Source organism: Palaemon carinicauda, chromosome 21 (genome assembly GCF_036898095.1).
Source record: "Palaemon carinicauda isolate YSFRI2023 chromosome 21, ASM3689809v2, whole genome shotgun sequence".
Lineage (NCBI taxonomy): Eukaryota > Metazoa > Arthropoda > Malacostraca > Decapoda > Palaemonidae > Palaemon > Palaemon carinicauda.
Genome location: NC_090745.1, coordinates 15014273 through 15038113, shown reverse-complemented (window position 1 = coordinate 15038113; position 23841 = coordinate 15014273). Strand labels below are relative to the sequence as shown.

Genomic DNA, 23841 nt, shown 5'->3' with positions numbered 1-23841 from the left:
TTAAAACAGATTTCATAAATAAATCTTAAAAAGACTTATGCCAGCCTGTTCAACATAAAAATATTTTCTGCAAATTTGGACTTTTGAAGTTCAACTGATTCAACTACCTGGTCATTCCACAACTTAGTCACAATTGGAATAAAACTTTTAGAATACTCTGTAGTATTGAACCTCATGATGGAAAAGACATGACTATTACAATTAACTACGTAACTAGTATTACGAACAAGATGGTACTTTCCGGGAAGATCTGAATGCCTAGGATGGTCAGAATTAAGGAATATCTTATGCAACATGCAAAACAAACTAATTGAATGATGGTGTCATAGATTAATATTTAGAGCAGGAATAAGAATTTCAAGAGACCTAAAGTTCCTGTCCAACAAATTAAAATGAGAATCAGCAGCTGACAACCAGACAAGAAAACAATACTCAAAACAAAGTAGAATGAAAGATTTACAACACTTCAGAATAGGTTGATCACCAAAAATCTTACAACACTTTCTCAATGAGCCAATTTTTGTGCAACTGAAGAAAAGACAGACCTAATATGGTTCTCAAAAGTAAATTTGCTGTTTAGAACCACACTTAAAATTAGATAAGTGTCTTACCGCATTAAAGAAATATTATCAATGTTGAGATCCTGATGTTGAGAAGCCACTATCTTCAACCTACTTACAATCATACTTTTAGTTTTGTTCGGACTCAATTACATGACCCATAATTTATACAAAGCAGTAATTTTAGCTAGATCTCTAATAACCCTTTTACCCCCAGGCTCTTTGGAAATTTCCAACCCTTAACCCCCGAGGTCTTTTTTTTTCCCCAGCACATTTTGCAGTATATTTTTTTTAAATTGCTCTAACAGCCTTAATTTTTGTCATAGAGAGGTCAGGTTGGTCTCATTCTCTTGGAAAATGCCTGAATTTTCTCAAAAAATTATCAAAAATATGAAAAAAAAATTTTTATAGCATTTTTTTGCAAGGACCATAGACTCCTTTAAGGAAGGACTTGAACGTCAGGACCTCGGGGTTTTTAACTTGAGTCTGAGAGACTTCATGCCTGATTTTCTTTAAAATTGACATATGTTATGTATTTTCAAATCTTAAGATCATTTTGCTCCCAAAACTTTTCCTGTTTTTATCTCGTTTCTATGCAAATCCCATTTTCTGTTCAAATCTCACTGACTAATGTGTTTTGTTTCTGTTTTTGTTATAGAAACGGTCCAGCTGGTGATCTCACAATATGCCACGTCACTGTAGCTTTTGGTTGTAAAGGGAACTATGATGGGACACCTTATGTAAAAGTCATATCCTTCCCAAAAGATCCTGAGGAGAGGGAGAGATGGATATTGGCAATGCCGAATGAGAAAGAAAGCTTGAGACGCTTGAAGGAGATATATATTTGTGAGACACATTTCAATTGTGAATGGGTGTCAGTTAAGGGTGGCAAGCGACCCAAACAACCTCCATCAATATTTCCTGGAATACCAAAATCAGCTTTGAAGCAGGTTACCTCAGCCCCACGCCCAACATCATCTTCTACATCACAATCAAGAGCTAAAAAGGTGCATGCAGCTGCTGAGGCTGCAGACAAAATCCGAGATTTCGACCAATTTCGCACCAAAATTAGCTCCTATTTTCCTGGTTTTAACGTCATAAAAGACCAGAAAGATCTCTACCTATCAAGAACTGACACTACTGGACAAACTGTCAAGCAATTCTTTCATCTACAAGAAGTCAACTCACCTTTTGGATTCCTATTCTTGAATAGAGTTGAGAAAGATGGCATTGAGGTGCCTAAACGACTTTTTCCTTTGCAAAAGAACAGCTTGCTCTCAAAATGGTCCCAGATTAGATCCATAACTGAACAGGTAAACACCTATGAGTACACAAGCCAGGAAAGTCTTCAGTACATAACATAGACTGTGTGTGCCAACTATTTCAACTGTCTTTTTTGTACATAATGCCTATAATTTGCATGCCATGACTAAAATGCATTGCCGCTTTCATTTTGCTGAATTGTTATCTTTTGTAGATGCACCTTTAGCTACTAATAATGCAGCATGTACGACTTTAGCCAACATTCTATTGAAAGCTCAGGTTCTGAATGTAAGTGACAAAGAAAAGGCTGTGAGATGCCTCTGGAGGCAAGAAAAGCTCTCCATCTAATCAAATGTTAATGTCTTTGAGTTTTGTTGTGATGAGAAATACCGTTCTTTATTTCTTATTTTAGTGTTTCATTGTTTTAGGGCTTGTTTGGAATGTTTGAGTAATACAATATTTGACAATATATATCAAATTTGGACAGAACTACAGACTTGCCTCTTATTATAATCAGCCATCCCTCACCATCTATGAGTTACACACAAAAATGAGTAAAAATGACCAAAATTCACTATTTTGACCTTGAAATATGACCTTTTGACCTTGAAGATGATGAAGATGACCCCAGGTGGTGTTGAAAATGTCACTATTGAACTCACCGTCCTCAAAAACCCCCATTTTGACTCGGAGAACGTGTTTCTAGCCCTTCTTATAAGTCATTTTAGTCCAGGACTCAAGTTAATCCTTCAGACTCAAGTTAAAAACCCCGATCAGGGGACGTTCCAGTCCTTTCTTGAAGGACGATATATGACAATATATATTAAGTTCGGACAGCTCTGCAGACTTGCCTCATATTATAATCAGCTATCTCTCACCATTTATGAGTTACACACAAAAAACGAGCAAAAATGACCAAAATTCACAAATCTGACCTTGATAAATGATCTTTAGACCTTGAAGATGACCCCAGGTGGTGTTGAAAATGTTACTATTGAACTCACCATCCTCAAAAACCGCCATTTTGATCCAGAGAACGTGTTTCTAGCCCTTCTAGAAGTCATTTTAGTCCAGACTCAAGTTAAAAACCCCGAGCAGGGGACGTTCCAGTCCTTCCTTAAAGGAGTCTATGGCAAGGACGTACCGGTACGTCCATGGGGGTAAAGGGATGAGTTTTGTGAAACGTACCAGTACGTCCTTTGGGGGTAAAAGGGTTAAGAGATTCAGCAACCCCAGAGCTACATTCACAAGATGAAATTGATGCAAAGAAAGTAGCATCATCTGCATAGACAACAAGCGTGTTTTCTGGACCAAACTAAATGTCATATGTATATAGTATAAAAAGTAATGGGCCAAGAACACTACCCTGAGGAACACCAGATATCACATTCCTACACTCACTATGGCGCCCATCAACAATAACTGCTTTTTATTACTTAAAAATTCAATAATGATGCCAAGAAAAAACCCACCCACTTCCAACCGTTTAAGCTTAAAAATAAGGGCCTCATGATTAACAAAGGCAGCACTAAAATCAATGCCAATCATACAAACTTCCTGACCACAATCAAGGGATTTCTGTACAGCATTGGAGATTGTAGAAAGGGCATCACATGCTCCAAGACCTTTATGAAAACCAAATTGCAAACTAGGGAACAGAGGATTGCCTTCAGAAAACCTATTTAAATATTTTGCCAAAAGACCTTCAAAAACTTTAGAAAATATGGGAGTTATGGAAATTGGGCGGTAATCAGTTGGACTTGGGCTAACATATTTGCATAAATTGCAATTATTGTTATTACTGTTACTATTATTATTATTGTTATTATTATTACTTTCTAAGCTACAACCTTAGTAGGAAAAGAAGGAGGCTATAAGCCCTGAGGCTCCAGCAAGGAAAATAGCACAATGAGGAAAGGAAACAAGAAAAATAAAATATCTTATTACAGTAACAACATTAAAAGAAATATTTCTTAAATATACTATAAAAAATTTAAGAAAAAAAGAGGAGAAATAAGATAGTGTTCCCGAATGTACCGTCAAGCAAGAGAATTCTAACCCAACACAGTGGAAGAGGTACATAGCCTATGGCACTACCTAAGACTAGAGAACAATGGTTTGATTTTGGAGAGTCCTCCTAGAAGAGCTGTTTACCATAGCTAGAGAGTCTCTTCTACCCTTACCAAGAGGAAAGTGGCCACTGAACAATTACAGTGCACGCCTTGGGTGAAGAAGAATAGTAGAGTAACATTACATATTCTCCAATAAGTGGTTAAAGAACCTCTTCTTGTTAACTTGCGCAAAATAACAGCTAACTTTGGAGCTAAGAAATCTGCAGTCTTTATAAAAAAAAAAAATGAAGGAAAAATGTTATTTTGATTATAAAATAAATTTTTGAATATACTTACCCGGTGATTATATAGCTGCAACTCTGTTGCTCGACAGAAAACTCTAAGGTAAAACTCGCCAGCGATCGCTACACAGGTTGCGGGTGTGCCCAACAGCGCCATCTGTCGACCAGATACCCAGTTCTCAGTGTAAACAAAGACTCAATTTTCTCCTCGTCCCACTGCGTCTCTATTGGGGAGGAAGGGAGGGTCATTTAATTATAATCACCGGGTAAGTATATTCAAAAATTTATTTTATAATCAAAATAACATTTTTCAATATTTAACTTAGCCGGTGATTATATAGCTGATTCACACCCAGGGGGGTGGGTAGAGACCAGCAATATAAGTTTACACTTTTATGAGCTAAGAGTTTTATTTCATTTTAGAAGTTATCAAAATAACAAAAACAAAATAAATAGGTACCTGGTAAGGAAGTCGACTTGAACAATTACTCTGCCTTTTTAAGTACGTCTTCCTTACGGAGCCTCGCGATCCTCTTAGGATGCTGATCGACCCCTAGGATCTGAAGTATCAAGGGTTGCAACCCCTACAACAGGACCTCATCAAAACCCCTAATCTAGGCGCTCTCAAGAAATGACTTTGACCACCCGCCAAATCAACCAGGATGCGAAAGGCTTCTTAGCCTTCCGGACAACCCATAAAACAACAATAAAAACATTTCAAGAGAAAGATTAAAAGGTTATGGAATTAGGGAATTGTAGTGGTTGAGCCCTCACCCACTACTGCACTCGCTGCTACGAATGGTCCCAGTGTGTAGCAGTCCTCGTAAAGAGACTGGACATCCTTAAGATAAAAAGACGCGAACACTGACTTGCTTCTCCAATAGGTTGCGTCCATTATACTTCGCAGAGATCTATTTTGTTTAAAGGCCACGGAAGTTGCGACAGCTCTAACTTCGTGTGTCCTTACCTTCAGCAATGCTTGGTCTTCCTCACTCAGATGGGAATGAGCTTCTCGTATTAACAGTCTGATAAAATAGGATAAAGCATTCTTTGACATATGCAAAGATGGTTTCTTAACTGAACACCATAAAGCTTCAGAAAGGCCTCGTAAAGGTTTAGTTCGTTTTAAATAGAACTTAAGAGCTCTTACAGGGCATAAGACTCTTTCTAGTTCATTGCCTACCATATTCGATAAGCTGGGAATATCGAACGATTTCGGCCAAGGTCAAGAAGGCAGCTCGTTTTTGGCTAGAAAACCAAGTTGTAGTGAACATGTAGCCTTTTCTGACGAAAATCCGATGTTCTTGCTGAAGGCATGAATCTCACTGACTCTTTTAGCTGTGGCTAAGCATACCAGGAAAAGTCTTTAAGGTGAGACCTTTCAGGGAGGCTGATTGTAGCGGCTCGAACCTGTCTGACATGAGGAATCTTAGTACCACGTCTAAATTCCAACCAGGCGTAACCAAACGACGCTCCTTCGTGGTCTCAAAAGACTTGAGGAGGTCCTGTAGATCTTTATTGTTGGAAAGATCTAAGCCTCTGTGATGGAAGACTGATGCCAACATGCTTCTGTAACCCTTGATAGTGGGAGCTGAAAGTGATCGTTCTTTCCTCAGGTATAAGAAGAAGTCAGCTATTTGAGTTACAGAGGTACTGGTCGAGGATACAGATACTGACTTGCACCAGTTACGGAAGACTTCCCACTTCGATTGGTAGACTCTAAGGGTGGATGTTCTCCTTGCTCTAGCAATCGCCCTGGCTGCCTCCTTCGAAAAGCCTCTAGCTCTCGAGAGTCTTTCGATAGTCTGAAGGCAGTCAGACGAAGAGCGTGGAGGCTTTGGTGTACCTTCTTTACGTGTGGCTGACGTAGAAGGTCCACCCTTAGAGGAAGAGTTCTGGGAACGTCTACTAGCCATCGAAGTACCTCGGTGAACCATTCTCTCGCGGGCCAGAGGGGAGCAACTAGCGTCAACCTTGTCCCTTCGTGAGAGGCGAACTTCTGCAGTACCTTGTTGACAATCTTGAACGGTGGGAATGCGTATAGATCTAGATGTGACCAATCTAGGAGAAAGGCATCTATATGAATTGCTGCTGGGTCCGGGATTGGTGAGCAATATATTGGGAGCCTCTTGGTCATCGAGGTTGCAAAGAGATCTATGGTTGGTTGGCCCCAAGTGGCCCAAAGTCTCTTGCATACATCCTTGTGGAGGGACCATTCTGTTGGAATTACTTGCCCCTTCTGACTGAGACAATCTGCCATGACATTCAAGTTGCCTTGGATGAACCTCGTTACTAGCGATATGTTTTGACCTTTTGACCAGATGAGCAGGTCCCTTGCGATCTCGTACGTCAGTGAGTGGGTCCCTCCTTGCTTGGAGATGTACGCCAAAGCAGTGGTGTTGTCCGAGTTCACCTCCACCACTTTGCCTTGAAGGAGAGACCTGAAGCTTTTCAAGGCCAGATGTACTGCCAGTAGCTCCTTGCAGTTGATATGCATTGTCCTTTGACTCGAGTTCCATATTCCCGAACATTCCCAACCGTCTAATGTCGCGCCCCAGCCTACGTCCGATGCGTCCGAGAAGAGAACGTGGTTGGGAGTCTGAACAGCCAGGGGAAGACCCTCTCTTAGGCTGATACGGTCCTTCCACCAAGTCAGGCAAGACTTCACCTTCTCGGAAATGGGGATCGAGACCGCTTCTAGCGTCTTGTCCTTTTTCCAATGAATTGCTAGGTGGTATTGAAGAGGACGGAGGTGTAGTCTTCCTAATGACACGAACTGTTCCAGGGATGATAGCGTCCCTATCAGACTCATCCACTTCCTGACTGAACATTGTTCCTTCTTCAGCATGTTCTGGATGCATAACTGGGCTTGGCTTGTTCTGGGGGCCGACGGAAAAGCCCGAAAAGCTAGACTGTGAATCTCCATCCCTAAATACACGATAGTTTGGGATGGGACCAGTTGTGACTTTTCCATATTGACAAGGAGACCCAATTCCTTGGTCAGATCTAGAGTCCACTTTAGATCCTTCAGACAGCGACGACTGGAAGAAGCTCTGAGAAGCCAGTCGTCCAAATAGAGGGAGGCTCGGATGTCCGCTAAATGAAGGAATTTGGCTACATTCCTCATCAGCCTCGTAAACACAAGAGGAGCTGTGCTTAGGCCAAAGCACAGGGCTTGAAACTGGAAGACAACCTTTTCGAAAACGAATCTCAGAAAAGGTTTGGAGTCCGGGTGGATGGGGACGTGGAAGTAGGCGTCCCTTAGGTCTAAAGAGACCATCCAGTCTTCCCTTCTGACCGCTGCTAAGACTGACTTCGTGGTCTCCATGGAGAACGTCTGCTTTGTGACAAAGACATTCAGAGCACTGACGTCTAGCACCGGCCTCCACCCTCCTGTCTTCTTTGACACCAAGAAGAGTCGGTTGTAGAATCCCGGAGATTGAAGGTCCGAGACTCTGACCACTGCTCCCTTCTCTAGTAAAAGAGACACTTCCCGTTTCAAGGCTCGTCTCGTCTTCCTCTCTGTACCTGGGAGAGAGATCGATGGGGGACGTTGCTAGAGGGGGTTTCCGTACAAAAGGGATCTTGTACCCCTCTCTGAGCAACTTCAAAGATTGCGCATCTGCGCCTCTCTTTTCCCAGGTCTGCCAGAAGTTCTTGAGTCTGGCTCCCACTGCTGTCTGAAGAAGCTGGCAGTCAGACTCTGCCCTTAAAAGACTTGGTTCCTTTCTTCTTTCCTCGTTTCCCTTCGGCACGAGCACCTCCTCTGCTGGAGGCTCTGCCACGAAAGGGCGGAATAAAACGGGACGCTGGAGTGTCCATCCTTGGTCTAGCTGACAAGGTAGGCAAAGGGGTGGCTTTGCGAGCGGAGGACGCAACAAGATCGTGAGTGTCCTTCTGTATCAAAGAAGCGGCAATTTCCTTAATCAGGTCTTCTGGAAAAAGGCACTTGGAAAGAGGAGCAAACAGAAGTTCGGATCTTTGGCATGGTGTAACTCCAGCTGAAAGGAATGAGCATAGGTTTTCACGCTTCTTAAGGACTCCGGACACAAAGGATGCAGCAAGCTCATTAGACCCATCACGTACGGCCTTGTCCATGCAGGACATAATGAGCAAGGAAGTCTCCTTCTCTGTCGGAGAGATCTTTCTGCTTAGAGCTCCTAGACACCAGTCTAAGAAGTTAAAAACTTCGAAGGCTCTAAAGATACCTTTCAAAAGGTGGTCCAGGTCCGAAGATGACCAACATATCTTTGAGCGTCTCATGGCAAGGCGGCGGGGAGAGTCTACAAGACTTGAGAAGTCGCCCTGGGCAGAGGCAGGAACTCCCAAGCCGAGTACTTCTCCCGTGGCATACCAGACGCTCGATCTAGAAGAGAGTCTAGCAGGGGGAAACGTAAAAGCTGTCTTCCCTAAACTCTTCTTGGACTGCAGCCATTCTCCTATCACCCGCAAAGCTCTCTTGGACGAGCGTGCGAGGACGAGTCTAGTAAAGGCAGGAGTGGTTGACGGCATGCCTAACACAAACTCTGACGGAGGAGAACGCGGAGCCACAGAAACAAACTGGTCCGGAAACATCTCTTTGAAAAGGGCCAAAACTTTCCTAAAGTCCAAAGAGGGTTGCGTAGACTTAGGCTCGTCCAGTTCTGAATGCGGTTCATCTACGTGTGCAGCAACACCATCATCAGAAAGTCCCTCGTCCGATAACTGATGAGGGAACGGCAACGGAGTGGGTAACGGCTGGTTAGCTGAGTCCGGTCGCACGGTTGCATGCGTGACTGAGCCGGACGCAACGTCATGGAACTGTTGCCCAGTCTGTGAGCTGGCAACAACCATAGCAGCGCGGGGACGCACAGCGTCTACTCCAGACTGTCTGGACTGATGTGGGTGAGCAGTGGCAACTACACTGGGTTGCGGAGGTTGACGCACCGCGTCAAAACAAAACAACTCTGACGGTTGTTGAACCTCACGAACGTCAACGGAGACCTCCGTGCGTCGCTGAACGTCAACATGCGGCTGGCAGACCACACTGGAACGCATGGGTGGCGGAACTCTCTCAACTGGTGTGCGTGAGAAGGTTACCTCAGCGTCCACAGGACGCACAACCGATCGTGTGGGCGGTTGTAGGCAAGGAGCTGCACTAGCTGGTGCGGCAGCAACCTTCTCCGCACGAAAGTCCTGCATAAGAGACGTTAGTTTAGACTGCATGTCTTGCAGTAGAGACCACTTAGGGTCTACAGGAGCAGGTGCGGCGACAGACGGTGTAACTGTCTGAAGCGGTACCGCTTTGCCTCTCTTAGGCGGTGAGCAGTCATCGGATGACGGCAGCGAGTCCGAACTGACCCAGTGGCTACAACTGGGCCGTTGGACTTGTGCGGAAGGGACCGACTTGCGCTTTAACGGTCGTGAGACCTTGGTCCAGGGTTTCTTGCGAGAAACACCTTCCGAAGACGAGGTATAAATGGGCTCTCTCGTCTTAGTTAGGCAGGGGCGATCTTGGGTAGATACGCCCGATACCACGGAGGGAACGTCTGTTCGCTGATTAAAGCCTCTCGAACCCATTTGTCGTACGACATTGCTTCTCCCCTGGACTTGGGAGCTTGCAAGAGGTCCCGGACTAGGAGGACGACAGGCACGAACAGATGAACCCTCAAGCGCAACACTATCCACAACACTATCACTCGGCACTTTATCACTTCCCACTGCACTTTTGCACTTCAGCTCCTTCACATCCGCCATGAGCTGATTACGGTCACTAGCAAGGGACTCAACTCTCTCACCCAGAGCTTGGATGGCACGCATCATATCAGCCATCGAAGGTTCCTGAGTGCCAGGAGGGGGATTAGGAGCAACCACTACAGGGGAAGGAATAGGTTGTGGGGCATGAGGAGAGGAAATATCAATAGAACGAGAGGAACTTCTCCTAACTCTATCTCTCTCTAGCCTACGTGTATACTTTTGGAATTCGATAAAATCGAATTCCGAAAGCCCAACGCACTCCTCACACCGATATTCCAATTGACAGATTTTATCCCGACAATTGGAACAAACAGTGTGAGGGTCGATAGAAGCCTTCGGAAGACGCCTTGAACAGTCCCTAGCATTGCACTTCCTAAATTTTGGGACTTGTGAAGGGTCAGCCATTTTGAATTGGTCAAAGGGGAATTCAAAAAACTATCAAAAAGTCATCAACAAAGAATCCGTTATCAAAAAGAGTTCAAGGATTTGTGTGAAGAGAAACCCTGCACAGCGAAAGCTCAAAACTAGAATAATGTACTTCACCAATTAGTTGGGAAAAAACTCCAGTTTAGCAACAGCGAGTAAGTACGTCTTGTCGATAGCACGACAGAGAGAAAATTGAGTCTTTGTTTACACTGAGAACTGGGTATCTGGTCGACAGATGGCGCTGTTGGGCACACCCGCAACCTGTGTAGCGATCGCTGGCGAGTTTTACCTTAGAGTTTTCTGTCGAGCAACAGAGTTGCAGCTATATAATCACCGGCTAAGTTAAATATTGAAAAATACCATTTAGGTCTACAGCTCCATAAGCATAAAGGTTCATCAAGAGCTTTAAATTCATCAGATTGAAAAGCCAAACTAGTAGGTTAGCCTTAGGAAAACAGGAATGTGGAAGATAAAATTTCTTACTACTCTGCTTACTGTCAAACACATAAAAAAAAGGGTTGCCTTTTTCCTTGGACTGTGAGCAACATAGGAGGAACTGTTGCATCTACACCAAAGAGTTCAGATTTAAGGGTAGTCCACCACTTATGCTCCTGGGTTGTACCAGAAAGGGATTTTTTATGGTTAAAGTGTATTCCTTTTCAGTTGAAGCATTAACTCTGAGAAAAATCTCTAAGCTGAGTTTAGTTATTCCAAGTCAAATCTGATCTGTTACCCTTCCAAAGATGATAGGCTTCCTACTTCTCCAAAATAGCATGTATACAGTCATCGTTGAACCAGGGTTTGTCTTTCACTCCGTTCCTTAGCACACGAGAAGAGATACGCCAAAAATTGTTACTAGATTCTCATTCAAAAGAACAGCAGGCTCAACACTATTATATAAATGTGACCAATTCAAGCCCAACAGATCACACAAAATGCCACTCCAGTCTGCTTGAGATTTTATATAAATCTTACATGAGTATGATACATCTGGGACAGGTAGTTCAGTCTTCACTACTAATGAAATTAAGGCATGATCAGATGTCCCAACTGGAGAACCATCCTTACTTGGTGCGTACGAGGTCCAAGCAGTTACCAGACCTGTGAGTAGCTTCATTTATGATTTGCTCACAGCCTGATTCAGAGGAAAAGTCCAAAGCTCTTCAAGCCATGGCAATCAGTAGGAGAAACAAAATTTAACCACTCCCTATGGTGAGTTTTGAAATCATCAACAAAAACAAGACGCCTTTCTACTTCTTCTTGTATCTTAGCCATAATGGTAGGAAGACAATCAAAGATAGAATCATACATGTCTAGATTTCGGGAGATTGAGCACTAATAGAAGTTGTTATGTCTGCCACAAACTATTATTACCTGAATCTCATGACATCCACATTCATAGCAGGACTTATGAGAAGCAGGGCACTCAATCCTAATATATACCGCCATTCCCCTGGCCCTAGGAATGACATCCTGTTTCAAAATTATCGGAGCTCACATGAGTGCCTCATATTTGAAGTTTTTGAGCACAAATATCATACTATCTGGACGCAACTGAAAGGTCTTGAATATCTACAAGCAGACCACAAATATTGCATTACAGCAGACAACACTGAAAATGTCTAGGACGTATTGGTCCCATATTTCACTCAAATGTCTCCGGGCAGGATAAGAATTAATGGCAATAAAAAAAAGATTCATCATACTTAGAAATTATATTAACAATAATGATAACAAAAACTATGTGCAGAAATAAAGATGAGATGATTGATAAAACCCATAGACTATACATGTCAGAAAAACTGGTCAACATGGAGGAGCTAATACACCATGCAAGGCTAAATACTGCCACTTCAACTGAAGGGAGGACAGTAAGGATGGTTTTCAAAATAAAGAAACAAGAAAAAGACCTCTTAATAAATTACTATCTGTTATCCATCTATTGAGCCAACCCAACACACCATTTCAAAAAACCAAGAGGAAGAAAAAAAGGTAGAATAGTGTGCCAGCATGTACCCTCAAGCAAGAGAACTGTAACCTAAGACAGTGGAAGTCCAGGTTACAAAGGCTATGGCACTACCAAGACTAGAGAACAATGGTTTGACTTTTGAGTGTCCTTCGCCTAGAAGAGCTGCCTACCATAGCTATAGTCTCTTCTACCCTTAGCAAGAGTTGAGTAGCTACTGAACAATTATAATGCAGCAGTCAATCTCTTGAATGAAGAAGAATTGTTTGATAACCTCAGTATTGTCAAGTGTATAAGGACACAGGAGAATGTGTAAAGAATAGGCCAGACTATTGTGTGTGTGTGTGTGCGGGCAAAGAAAAAATAAGTCGTAACCAGAAAGAGTGGTCCAATATAGTACTGTCTGGCTAGTCAAAGGAGACAATAATCCTCTAGCAGTAGTATCTCAATTGGTGGCTGGTCCCCTGGCCAACCTACTACCTACATGAAGTCAATGTCATTCACTGAAATAACCAGATAAGATGTACAACACTGTTGGGGCAGTACACAGCAGACTTGTCCACACTAGACAGTGTCCGAAGAGAAAGTGCTGGGTGCCGTCAAGCAGATAAAGAGGGATCCTCCCCCTAGCCTGCCTAAACACCCTTAATCATTTTGTTATCATATTGCCCCTTCCCCTTACCTACCATTAATTACCCAAGTAAGAAGCTTCAAAGACCACATGTCAGCTCACCCTACAATAACTAAATTAAAAAAAAAAAAAAAAAAAGATGATCCTTATTGTGGTCACTACAAGATACTAAAAACTTCCAAAAGGCTAACAAAAAATAAAAAGTTTTAAACAAAACCAGCAGATACAACAGGGTTTCAACAAATTAAATATAGTCCCTTTTAACAATGAGAAGAATAAGATAAAATTAAATTTAAACTTACTCTTTGTTTCAGATTCATCAGAAGTTTCAGCATCAAAACGCTGCAACATTAATCTAATGTCTTCATTAAACTGATTCCAATAACGATTTATCACAGTCAAGACATCGTCACTCTGAGTCTGGCGCTTCTCAAGCTGCTCTATCCTGGACCTCAGATCATCCTCAATTCTTTTTCTTTGCTCTAAACGCTGTAAGTTAAAAATCTCATGAAACAAGCAATCAATTCTTTAAAAGAATCCTTTAAAATTTCTGTAAAGCATAGTGTATTACAATACAAAGGTTTACATGCTTATTCCCTTATTATAACAATTTTATCATTATCATTATTACTAGCTAAGCTACAATCCCATTAGGAAAAGTAGGATGCTATAAGCCCAAAGGCTCCAACAGGGGAAAATAGCCCAGTGAGTTAAGGAAATAAGGAAAGAAATAAACTACAAGAGAAGTAATGAAAAAATTAAAATAAAATATTTAAAGAGCAGTAACAACATTGGAAAAAAACCTTTCATATATAACTAAAAAATCTTTAAATTATATTGGTTTTGCTTTAAACGCCTTACCTGATAGAGTTTATGATTCTGGAAACGCAACGTTTTCATATCCATCTCGTCGAGTGTAGAAATTGCGCCCAATTGGATGGGCTCAAACTGCACCTTCAAATTCTTAGTTGGAGGCGCTGAGCTAGAGCCCGCTTCCTCCAGAGCTCTCTTCGACATCTTGACCTCGAAACGCTATTGATTTTAAAGCGCCTGCAATTAAAAAAATACATAAATAAGTTTTTTGCCTTTATTACAATGGTTTCACTAATTTTGAAGTGGACTATATCTAATTTTCATTCAACTATATGGCTATACAGGACATATCCCGTACAATAAACAACATTAACCATCTTTAAATATATATATAAAACAAGTGCATTGTTTACTATTGTATTTCAAAATATTCCTGCTGAATAATCCAAAAATAAATCTCGCTACTCCCCAAATAATTTTTTAAATACTTGACTGGAAACAAAAAGGAATGTGATTTATGGCATTGTAATGAAAAAATTCTACTGCCAAATATAGAACCCTTGATAAAAGTTGTGAAAAATATCCACCTGGTAAGGAAAAGAAATATTTATACAACTATGTTTGCCATCAATGTAAGTGGAAAATTGCCAGTATTAAAATTCCACATAAATCTTAAGTAACAAAAGATTTGCAAAAAAAGGTAATAAGCTGACAAAAATATATAAAAACAAAATGAAAAAAGGAGACCTAAAGTACGTAGAAAAAAAAAGGTCCAACATATGTATAAATTTCTTAAAGTATTTAAAACTAAAACCAATAGTTTTCATATTCAATCGAGGTTATGCAAACACGTAGCCAACTGCTTTGCTGCGCAGCTACTACACACCTAATTTTAGTTGTTGAATCATTGAGTACACCAACTCTTCAATTTATAAATAATTTTCTTTTAAGGCCACATAATCCTAATTAACTTTAATACTTTACGTTCTTAAAAAATAAGAGCCTTACACTAAAAACACCTTCAGAGACATGGATTCTGATCTAATGGCTTGTTTAAGATTTTATTTTGGTTTATCAAGTCATTTTAGCATATCAAGGTTTACCGTTGCAACAGCACCAAGCAAACATATACTGTACTGTATATCATTGGATAAAGTGACGCGAGCAGATGACAAAGCTTGCATACATATAAGCGTCAAGTATATTGGTTGGTTTTCTGTTGGTAAATTTTATTCGAAGGGATTATTTACCTAAGGTTTGCTTAGCCAAGTGTAATGTAATCGATGTGCCAATCCACAAGTTGTGAAATTCCAACTTTTAGTAAAACCAGCCTCAAAGCATGGAACGACCAATGGGAGCTATTCAAGTGGAGCCATTCGATGTAGGGCAAAAGTTTGGCCCATTTGCTGATTACTGGCAAATATAGATGTATACTGTAAAGTATAAACAGTCAATTTGTTAAGCGGGTTGCAGAACGGGCAAACAAACCCCATATCCGCCTTGTAGGTAAGGAGGTCCTGACCCCTTAGCTTAGGTTAGGTGGGTGTGGTTAGGTTCCATCCCTGTTTTCTTACGTTATGTTTTTCAACATCAGAAAGGAATTCGTATAGAAATGAAACAACACTAAGAACAGTGTCGATAGTATATGCCTGGTCATTTCATATTCTAGAAGAACTCAAAATCTGTCACGGAAGCGAGACAAAATTTCTTCACTGCGGACCAATCAGTTCATTTTACGATTGGAACCATTGATTGCTCAAATGTTGGGAATGCAAGACATAACTTCATGGCCAGGCAGGTAGGCAAGCACAGGCAGTTAAGTTTTTGTATAAAATAAATCATTAACTGTTTTAACCAAATATTAGGGTGAATGTAATTCATTGGGACTGGTGTAAACTTTATTACTTGTCAAATCGATTTTCTATATAGGGAAGTTTCTTTATTTTGGTCTGAAATACGATAGTATGAAGCTAGTTTTATGATTTGCGAAATATTATGATTTAGTGTTACCTTACCAGGTGTGAAGCCAGTTGGGATGCAAACACTGAGTTGAGACAGTCTTAGGGTAAGCTAAGACTGCGGCAGTCTAAGGGGGAAGTCAGAGGGGTGTGTAACCCTCAGTAGGTAAGTATAAGGCTCCTAAATTAGGTTAGGTGGGGAACCTTAGGTTAGTTGCTCTTCGTGCGTTTGTTTCCTTTTTAAAATGTGGGTTTTCTGTCCCAACTTTTGAAATCTTATACCAGGTCTGTTCCAATGAACTACAAGGCTCCCAAATATTTTTGCACAAGTTGCCAGATGTTTTATAAGCTATTATTTTTTCCGCTCTTTGCTTCAGTTCCAGCATGACTAGTCGGAAGTCTCCCAGAGAGGAGATCAATCTACAGTATTTAGAAATTGTTTAAACTCCTCTATTCCAGTAATTGAATAAGTTGAAACGTCGTCCATTCGGTACATACTGTAGATATTTTTGGTCGCCTGAAGTAAAAAATATCCCTAAATAATGACCCACATGACAGACCATAGGAGCATTTAAATCATTTTTATTTGCAAGCAAAGCAAGCCACGGCAGAGCAAAAACCATTTGAGGGACGTGATATAAATCACAGGTAATTATGATAATACTGTAGTCGCCCACGCATATGGCATGCATGGCACATCCAAGTACCACTTAACAGAACAGAGCAGCAGTGAGAAAACATTCATTTGTGAGCAAAGGAGGCCACGTTAGAAAAAAAAAACCATCAAAAGGGATGTGATATGAATTAAGGGTATGGTAATTCTAATAATTTTAAGCCACTTACATCAACCATACATCTTTACAACTGGTCATCTTGTGTCTATTATGTCTTTTGGTCCATTATTATTGCAAAAAATCTATCCTTTTCGGTGTTTCCTCACACAAACCCTAGTTTCCCAATGGAAAGGGAAACTCATGAACAGGTGGTTTTCCACAATATTCATGGTCAGAAATGGATAACACACAAGTTATCTAAACACGAAAAATATCTAATAAAAATTAAAGTATAATATTTTTAACCTATAAATGTCTGGGTTCAATATTTGTTTAAAAGCGAAAAGAAAAACTTTGTTTTAACACCTTGACACTCAAGTGATCTACCAATGGACTTTACGAGCTTTAGAATAGTAAAAACCCTTGCTTTCCCAGAAGGGCCAAGCAAACTATAACATACAAGTGGCATGATTTTTAAAAATGTTTTGAATATCAAATGTATGCTGGCATCACGAACAAATGTTTGGTTGACTATGTTGATTATGTCAGTTCCAGGTCGTCTTGAGAGGAAACCAGGCTAGTTTTTTTTTTAATACTTCTATTTTTTTTTATTTCTAACTTGTTTCCCATGTGGCAAATTGTTGTTATTTTTTTTGAAAAATAGAGGAATACAATAGCTTTGCATAATTTGACAGCATATGGAGAGCGTGGTCTTGTAAACAAATACCCATTCATCATTAACTCTTTCAACTTTGACAATTCTTTCCTTTCAAACTGACAGCTCCTTTGAAGGGGGCGAATCAACCGCACAAATGGCGGTGACTTAGTAATGCCTGAAAGTTATCTTGTGCCCTGAAAGACTTACACTCTGCTTATATATCCCGTAGGCAACATTGTGCACTTATCTAACTTACTCTAATGGCATACCTAGTAATGTATAGTGTACTCTACCATCAAATCTGTTTATTCTAATTATGCAGTCTAGATATAATTATTGAATTCTGATGTCGGTCGTAGCCAGCACGGGCTCTTGTTCCTATAAGCAGACCGAAACCCTTTAAAAGGGAGACCCGGCCCTTTCAAGTTTCTTCCAAGTAACTAAATAGTGTATACTATGAAGCTGGGGTACCAAACCAAAAGCTTCTGAATATAACAAGCTCTATATTGCTTAAATAAACAGTGGAAAGTAAAGAAGTAAAATATAATCACAAAAACAAATTGTCGGCGCACTCAGCTTTACGAGATCCCTCTCAACCAATATTGGAGGGAAGCCCAGTTTGTTGCAAAGAAAATTAACGAAAATACTTTAATAACCGGTTTATTAAGCATTGTGGCAATATGGAAATATACCAATAAATTATTCTATAACAATAAAGAAATGCGAAACCAACCTCAAACGTCGAAGGAGCGGAAAAACATTTAATTTCTTCTCATGCGGCGACCATTGTCAAGAATGTTTTGGTTCAATTGGGTTCCAATAATATCCTATCCACATAAGTCTACCTCGCAAGATTAGATTATGACGCCAAATTTTGGCGTTTCTCAGTAAAAAAAAGATATATATATATATATATATATATATATATATATATATATATATATATATATATATATATATATATATATATATATATATATATATATATATATGTATATATATATATATATATATATATATATATACATATATATATATATATATATATATATATATATATATATATATATATATATATATATATATATATATATATATATATATATATACATATATATATATATATATATATATATATATATATATATATATATATATATATATATATATATATATACATATATATATATATATATATATATATATATACATATATATATATATATATATATATATATATATATATATATATATATATATATATATATATACATATATATATATATATATATATATATATATATACATATATATATATATATATATATATATATATATATATATATATATATATATATATATATATATATGTATATATATATATATATATATATATATATATATATATATATATATATATATATTATGATATATTTTGCACATTTAGGCGTGTTTTTCACATGCAAATAAGCCCACTAATACCTTAATGTCTAGATTCTCTTATGGCTAACTTGAATATATATATATATATATATATATATATATATATATATATATATATATATATATATATATATATATATATATATACAGTGTATATATATATATATATATATATATATATATATATATATATATATATATATATATATATATATATATATATATATATATATATATATATATATATATATATATATATATATATATATATATATTATGATATATTTTGCACATTTAGGCGTGTTTTTCACATGCAAATAAGCCCACTAATACCTTAATGTCTAGATTCTCTTATGGCTAACTTGAATATATATATATATATATATATATATATATATATATATATATATATATATATATATATATATATACAGTGTATATATATATATATATATATATATATATATATATATATATATATATATATATATATATATATATATATATATATATATATATAAAGATTTTTTGTGACCGTTCGTTCAGATTGTCCAGCATTTACACCGAGCAGGGACTTTTGGCACAAGGCTCTGTAGTCCCTAAACTCAGGGATTAATTACTACACTGTAATTGTTTAGTGGTTACTTTCCACTTGGTAAGTATAGAAGAGACTAGCTATGGTAAGCAACTCTTCTAGGAGTAGGGCATTCCCAAAATCAAACCATTGTTCTCTAATAGTGGGTAGTACCATACCCTCTGTACCATAGTCTAATACTGTCTTGGATTATAGGACTAATAGAGTGTATTCTATTAATCCTGGATTACAGGATTAGGTTTACTCTATTAATTCTGTTGAATTAGAAATCTCTTGTTTGAAGGTACGCCCAGTCACACTATTCTATACGTTACCTTATTTTCTGTCCTCACTGGACTATTTTCCCGGTTGGAGCCCTTAGGCTTATAACATATCCTGATTTTCCAACTAGGGTTATAACTTAGCTAATAATAATAATAATAATAATAATAATAATAATAATAATAATAATAATAATAATAATAATAGTGGACGCCTATAAAAGATAACCTACCTATGGATTAGCACAATGGAAAATCCTTTTCCAAGAGTGATTGTGAGATATTAATTTATACACACACACACACACACACACACACATATATATATATATATAGTGTCTGTGTGTGTGTTATTTCTAAGCTTCGTCTTTACTATCTTAATTGGAGCATAGACTAAGCAGAACGGTGAGCAATTTTCAATTTCATGACCTTTAACTCCTTATCCTAACTCGATCAGGTTATGTTTATTCTCTTGTGTAATTTAAGCGTAAGTAAAAAGAAGCCTACAAAGATCCTTATAGTAGCTTTCCAGAATCTAAAAAGAAACAAATTGAACATGAACAAAGTTCGTCGTTTCTTGCATTCAGTCTTTTCATAGATGCAAGGAAACACGTAACGTCATTTTGGTGACCTCCTACCTGGAGACTTCTATTTTCAGGCGGTGGAATATTCTGGCTGAGATGATACATCTTTCCGAGTTATGTCAAGATTAGAATTTCTACGTCATCATGACATGAATTGCGTTTAATCCTAATAAAAAATACTTAAACATTTAGCGTCGTCGTTGGGAGTTCGGGGTTGTACTTGTAACCAAAGACATTGAATTTTATTTCTGCTTATAAATGTTTTATTATTTATAAAAAAAAACACAAATTATGTAAAATTCCTCTGACATTCCAATTAGTATGATATGTAATTTAGTGAAGTAATCTTTATTCCTTGATAAGTAATTTACTAATATAACTTTCTTCAAAATTATTGATAACTACATTAATTTTGACTAAGGCGGACTTTGTTAGGAAGAAAACATTGATAAAGTAAAGTCTTATAAATAGAAACAAATATTCTGTGATTTGTGTAATAAGAATTTTTATTATTGAATGACAATAAATTCATAATTCCATTGAATATTTCTTGCACAAATCTCAAGATACTTCTAATATTTAAAAAAAAAAATTCAGTTAACTTAGTTGGCGTAGATAACAATGGAAAATACCTTTTTTCTAACCTTTTCGTTAATTGAAAAAATATGTATATTTACCATAACCTTATGAATACTAAAAGTATATTTTACTGATAATGACTGATAAATTATCAACATGGTAGTCATTGAACCATTAGAAGAATACTGGTTGCCATGGAGACGGCGTCTTCCAGCAAGCAAGCAGAGAACGTCGTTCTTGTTCTGTGTCGTAACAGTTAAGAAGGTAATTCATCAAAAGTTTTAAAAGGTATTTCGTAGTTTTAGTACATTTCAAGAAAGTTGTTATAGATTGCTAGAGGTTTAGCGGAAAACATATGACATTTAGAGACTTTGGGAAATGATATTCAAAGACGAAACAACTATTTTTGTTTGTGCTGAGGTAGTTGGAAGGTTCCTGGTATTTTAGTTTCTTATTTTAATTGGTCGTCGTTGTTTATTTTCCCAGTTGGAGCCCTTGGACTTGTATCGTCCTGCTTTTCTAACTAGGGTTGTAGCTTAGCAAGTAATAATAATAATAATAATAATAATAATAATAATAATAATAATAATAATAATAATAATAATAACGTAACAAACACCATGTATTTGAAACCCTCCCATAACACGAATCGTATTAAAAAAAAAAAAAAACACGAAATAAAAAAAAAACAGGTTTACTTAGGTAAAACGATAATTATATTATTTCTCTATCATTTATCATTTCAGTTTTGAGGCAATATTCATCACAAAGTTTGCCGTTAATTTAATAAAATTGACCAATGGGTCTAAACTCATTACAGATAAGGTGCACTAAAGGGTGGTGTGTTTGCAACCAGAAACAACACCAGAACTAACTAGTGAATAGTTTGTTTTCGTCCATATTGTGGGACAATTTCAAACGACGGCCAAATCACTTAGAACTTACATGACTCATATTTTACCCGGTGAGCTTTTGCTCAAAGCTGGTGTCTTTATTCATCAGGCTATATTCAACTACAAAATTATTCTCATTAGCTTATATATTGTATTCTCCATGCATGTACAAAACTAGATTCCATCTCCCTTAAAGACACTTGGTTTAACAATGGCTCAATTTTAACTTTTGTCTTCCCTGGGCACTCTGCTTAACAAACTCTGTGATTTACTTTTCCTTCCATTCTAGCATATGTAACATTTGCTGCCAAAATACATTTGTAATCTAGCCATGAGTTCCACCTCCTTACTATCGAATTACTATCATAACCTTATTATTATTATTATTATTATTATTATTATTATTATTATTATTATTATTATTATTATTATTATTATTATTATTATTACTTGCTAAGCTACAACCATAGTTGGAAAAGCAGGATGTTATAAACCTTAGGGTTCCTACAAGGGAAATAGCCAAGCGAATAAAGGAAATAAATAAACTATATACGCTATAAGAAGTAATGAATAACAATATAAAACATCTTAAGATCTAACATTAACTTAGTTTCATATTCTCACTACAGATAAAGGCTTCAAGTTCTATGCACTACCTTGATGATTAGTAATCTATTGCTCCACATGCATCTGTCTTCATTTATTTAATCCATATGAATGTTGTACAGTTATAGAGAGAAGAGAAAACCCCTGTAAAAGATTTATGGTTGAACAGGAGGACCCGGCCCCTCTAGTTTAATCAAGACAACAATATTCTTGATTATGAAAATTTAGAAGCAATGGCATAGAAGTAGGAAATTTAGAAACACCAACTGAAGATGTTGCCCGGTATATTAATCAGGCCATTGAAGTTAGAAGTAAAAGTATGTAAGCAGTGCTGTCTGTGTAGGAGATAACTAATGATAATGAATTTTCTGCAGATTGCAGCGCTTTGCAACTACTGCCCTTCTAGTATGTGCCCACAATCACAGTGTTGTGGAGAGAGCAATGAGGAACCTGGAAGATTTTTAACCCACCAATAAACTCACAATCACTCATAACAAACTATTAACTACATCATTCATCCTTGAAACTCTTAGAATAATACATTTAAGAGTTCTATCATGAAACTTCCTTGGATAAATGATTGCCACATTGATTTTTCCCCTTTAGCCTACTCTTAAAAAAAAAAATGTAAGATACTATATCCACATACCATTTTACTTGACCAATCACACACTAGTCTTGAGGTGTAATTTTAAAGTTATATCTCACTTTCCTGCTCAAAATTTAGCTTCTGGTCATTTTGTGGTAAGCCAAGCTATGAGATAGCCTAGATGGGAATAAAATGCGAGAGGTAACAAATGTCATATCTCCTTGGAGGTATAATATGATGCCCCGAAAATGGGAGACATCTCTTGGTCGTCTCCGTATTGGTCACACTCGGTTGACACACGAGTTTCTGCTCAAGGGCCAACACCAACCGTATTGTGACGACTGTTTAGTACCTCTAACAGTGAGGCATTTGTTGACCGAATGCCCCAATTATAACAACTTGAGGAATAGTTATTTGTTTGAGGCTCGAGGTGAGGGTGGCAGGTTCATCCTTGCCAAGATTCTTGGAAATGATGTGTCCTACTATGCAAGTGGCGTTCTTAGATTTATTTCAGAAGCAGGTCTTCTGAAAACTATTTAACTTTTATGACATTCAACTTTTATGATTTAATTGAATACTTTTTTATTTTATTTTATTTTTTATTTTTGTATACATAATTTAAATGTTACCGGCGTCAATGACCTTAGATGTCAGGATGCCTGAAACCTTTAAATCAATCAATCAAGCTATGATGTAAAGGCCTTTCGATTCTCGAACTTAGATTTATCACACATTGCATAGAGCAAAGGAGGAATTATTTCTCTTAACTTTTTTCCTCAATGAAAACACATTGAATAATCTAAACGGTTACTGAAGTACATTACTAATCATACGAGCTTGTGAATCGGTAAAGAAAAAATTCGTGTGCGTGCGTTCTTGGGTGCCATGGATCCTGGTCTAGATGGCTAAGGAGTGAATTCAGGAATGTAGCCATAATGAATATAGACATTATTTATCATTACATCGTTCTACCCGTAAAAAAAGAAATACACACACACACAACACACAAAGTTGGAGCAAATGCTTTTTTGTTGACCAGGCGGACATGAGTCTTTTTAAAGTTTATTTATGACATATTTGTTTTTTATGTTAATAGTTTATATATGACATGTCTGTTTTGACGTTGTTACTTATTTTAGAATGATTTATTGTTAA

General features: G+C 37.6%; 1 protein-coding gene across 1 annotated transcript in view; it reads right to left on the bottom strand.

Moving 5' to 3' along the window:
• Window positions 1–17979, bottom strand: part of Bre1 (E3 ubiquitin-protein ligase Bre1) — a 78095-nt gene extending 60116 nt beyond the window's left edge. Inside the window, exons 1-3 of the mRNA XM_068344827.1 lie at window positions 17871–17979; window positions 13797–13985; window positions 13238–13424 (exon numbers count right to left, since the gene is read on the bottom strand). Of these exons, the coding sequence (XP_068200928.1) occupies window positions 13238–13424; window positions 13797–13952 (343 nt within the window). The 5' untranslated portion in view covers window positions 13953–13985; window positions 17871–17979. The remainder of the gene's footprint in view (window positions 1–13237; window positions 13425–13796; window positions 13986–17870) is intronic.
• Between the last annotated feature and the right edge of the window lie 5862 nt (window positions 17980–23841).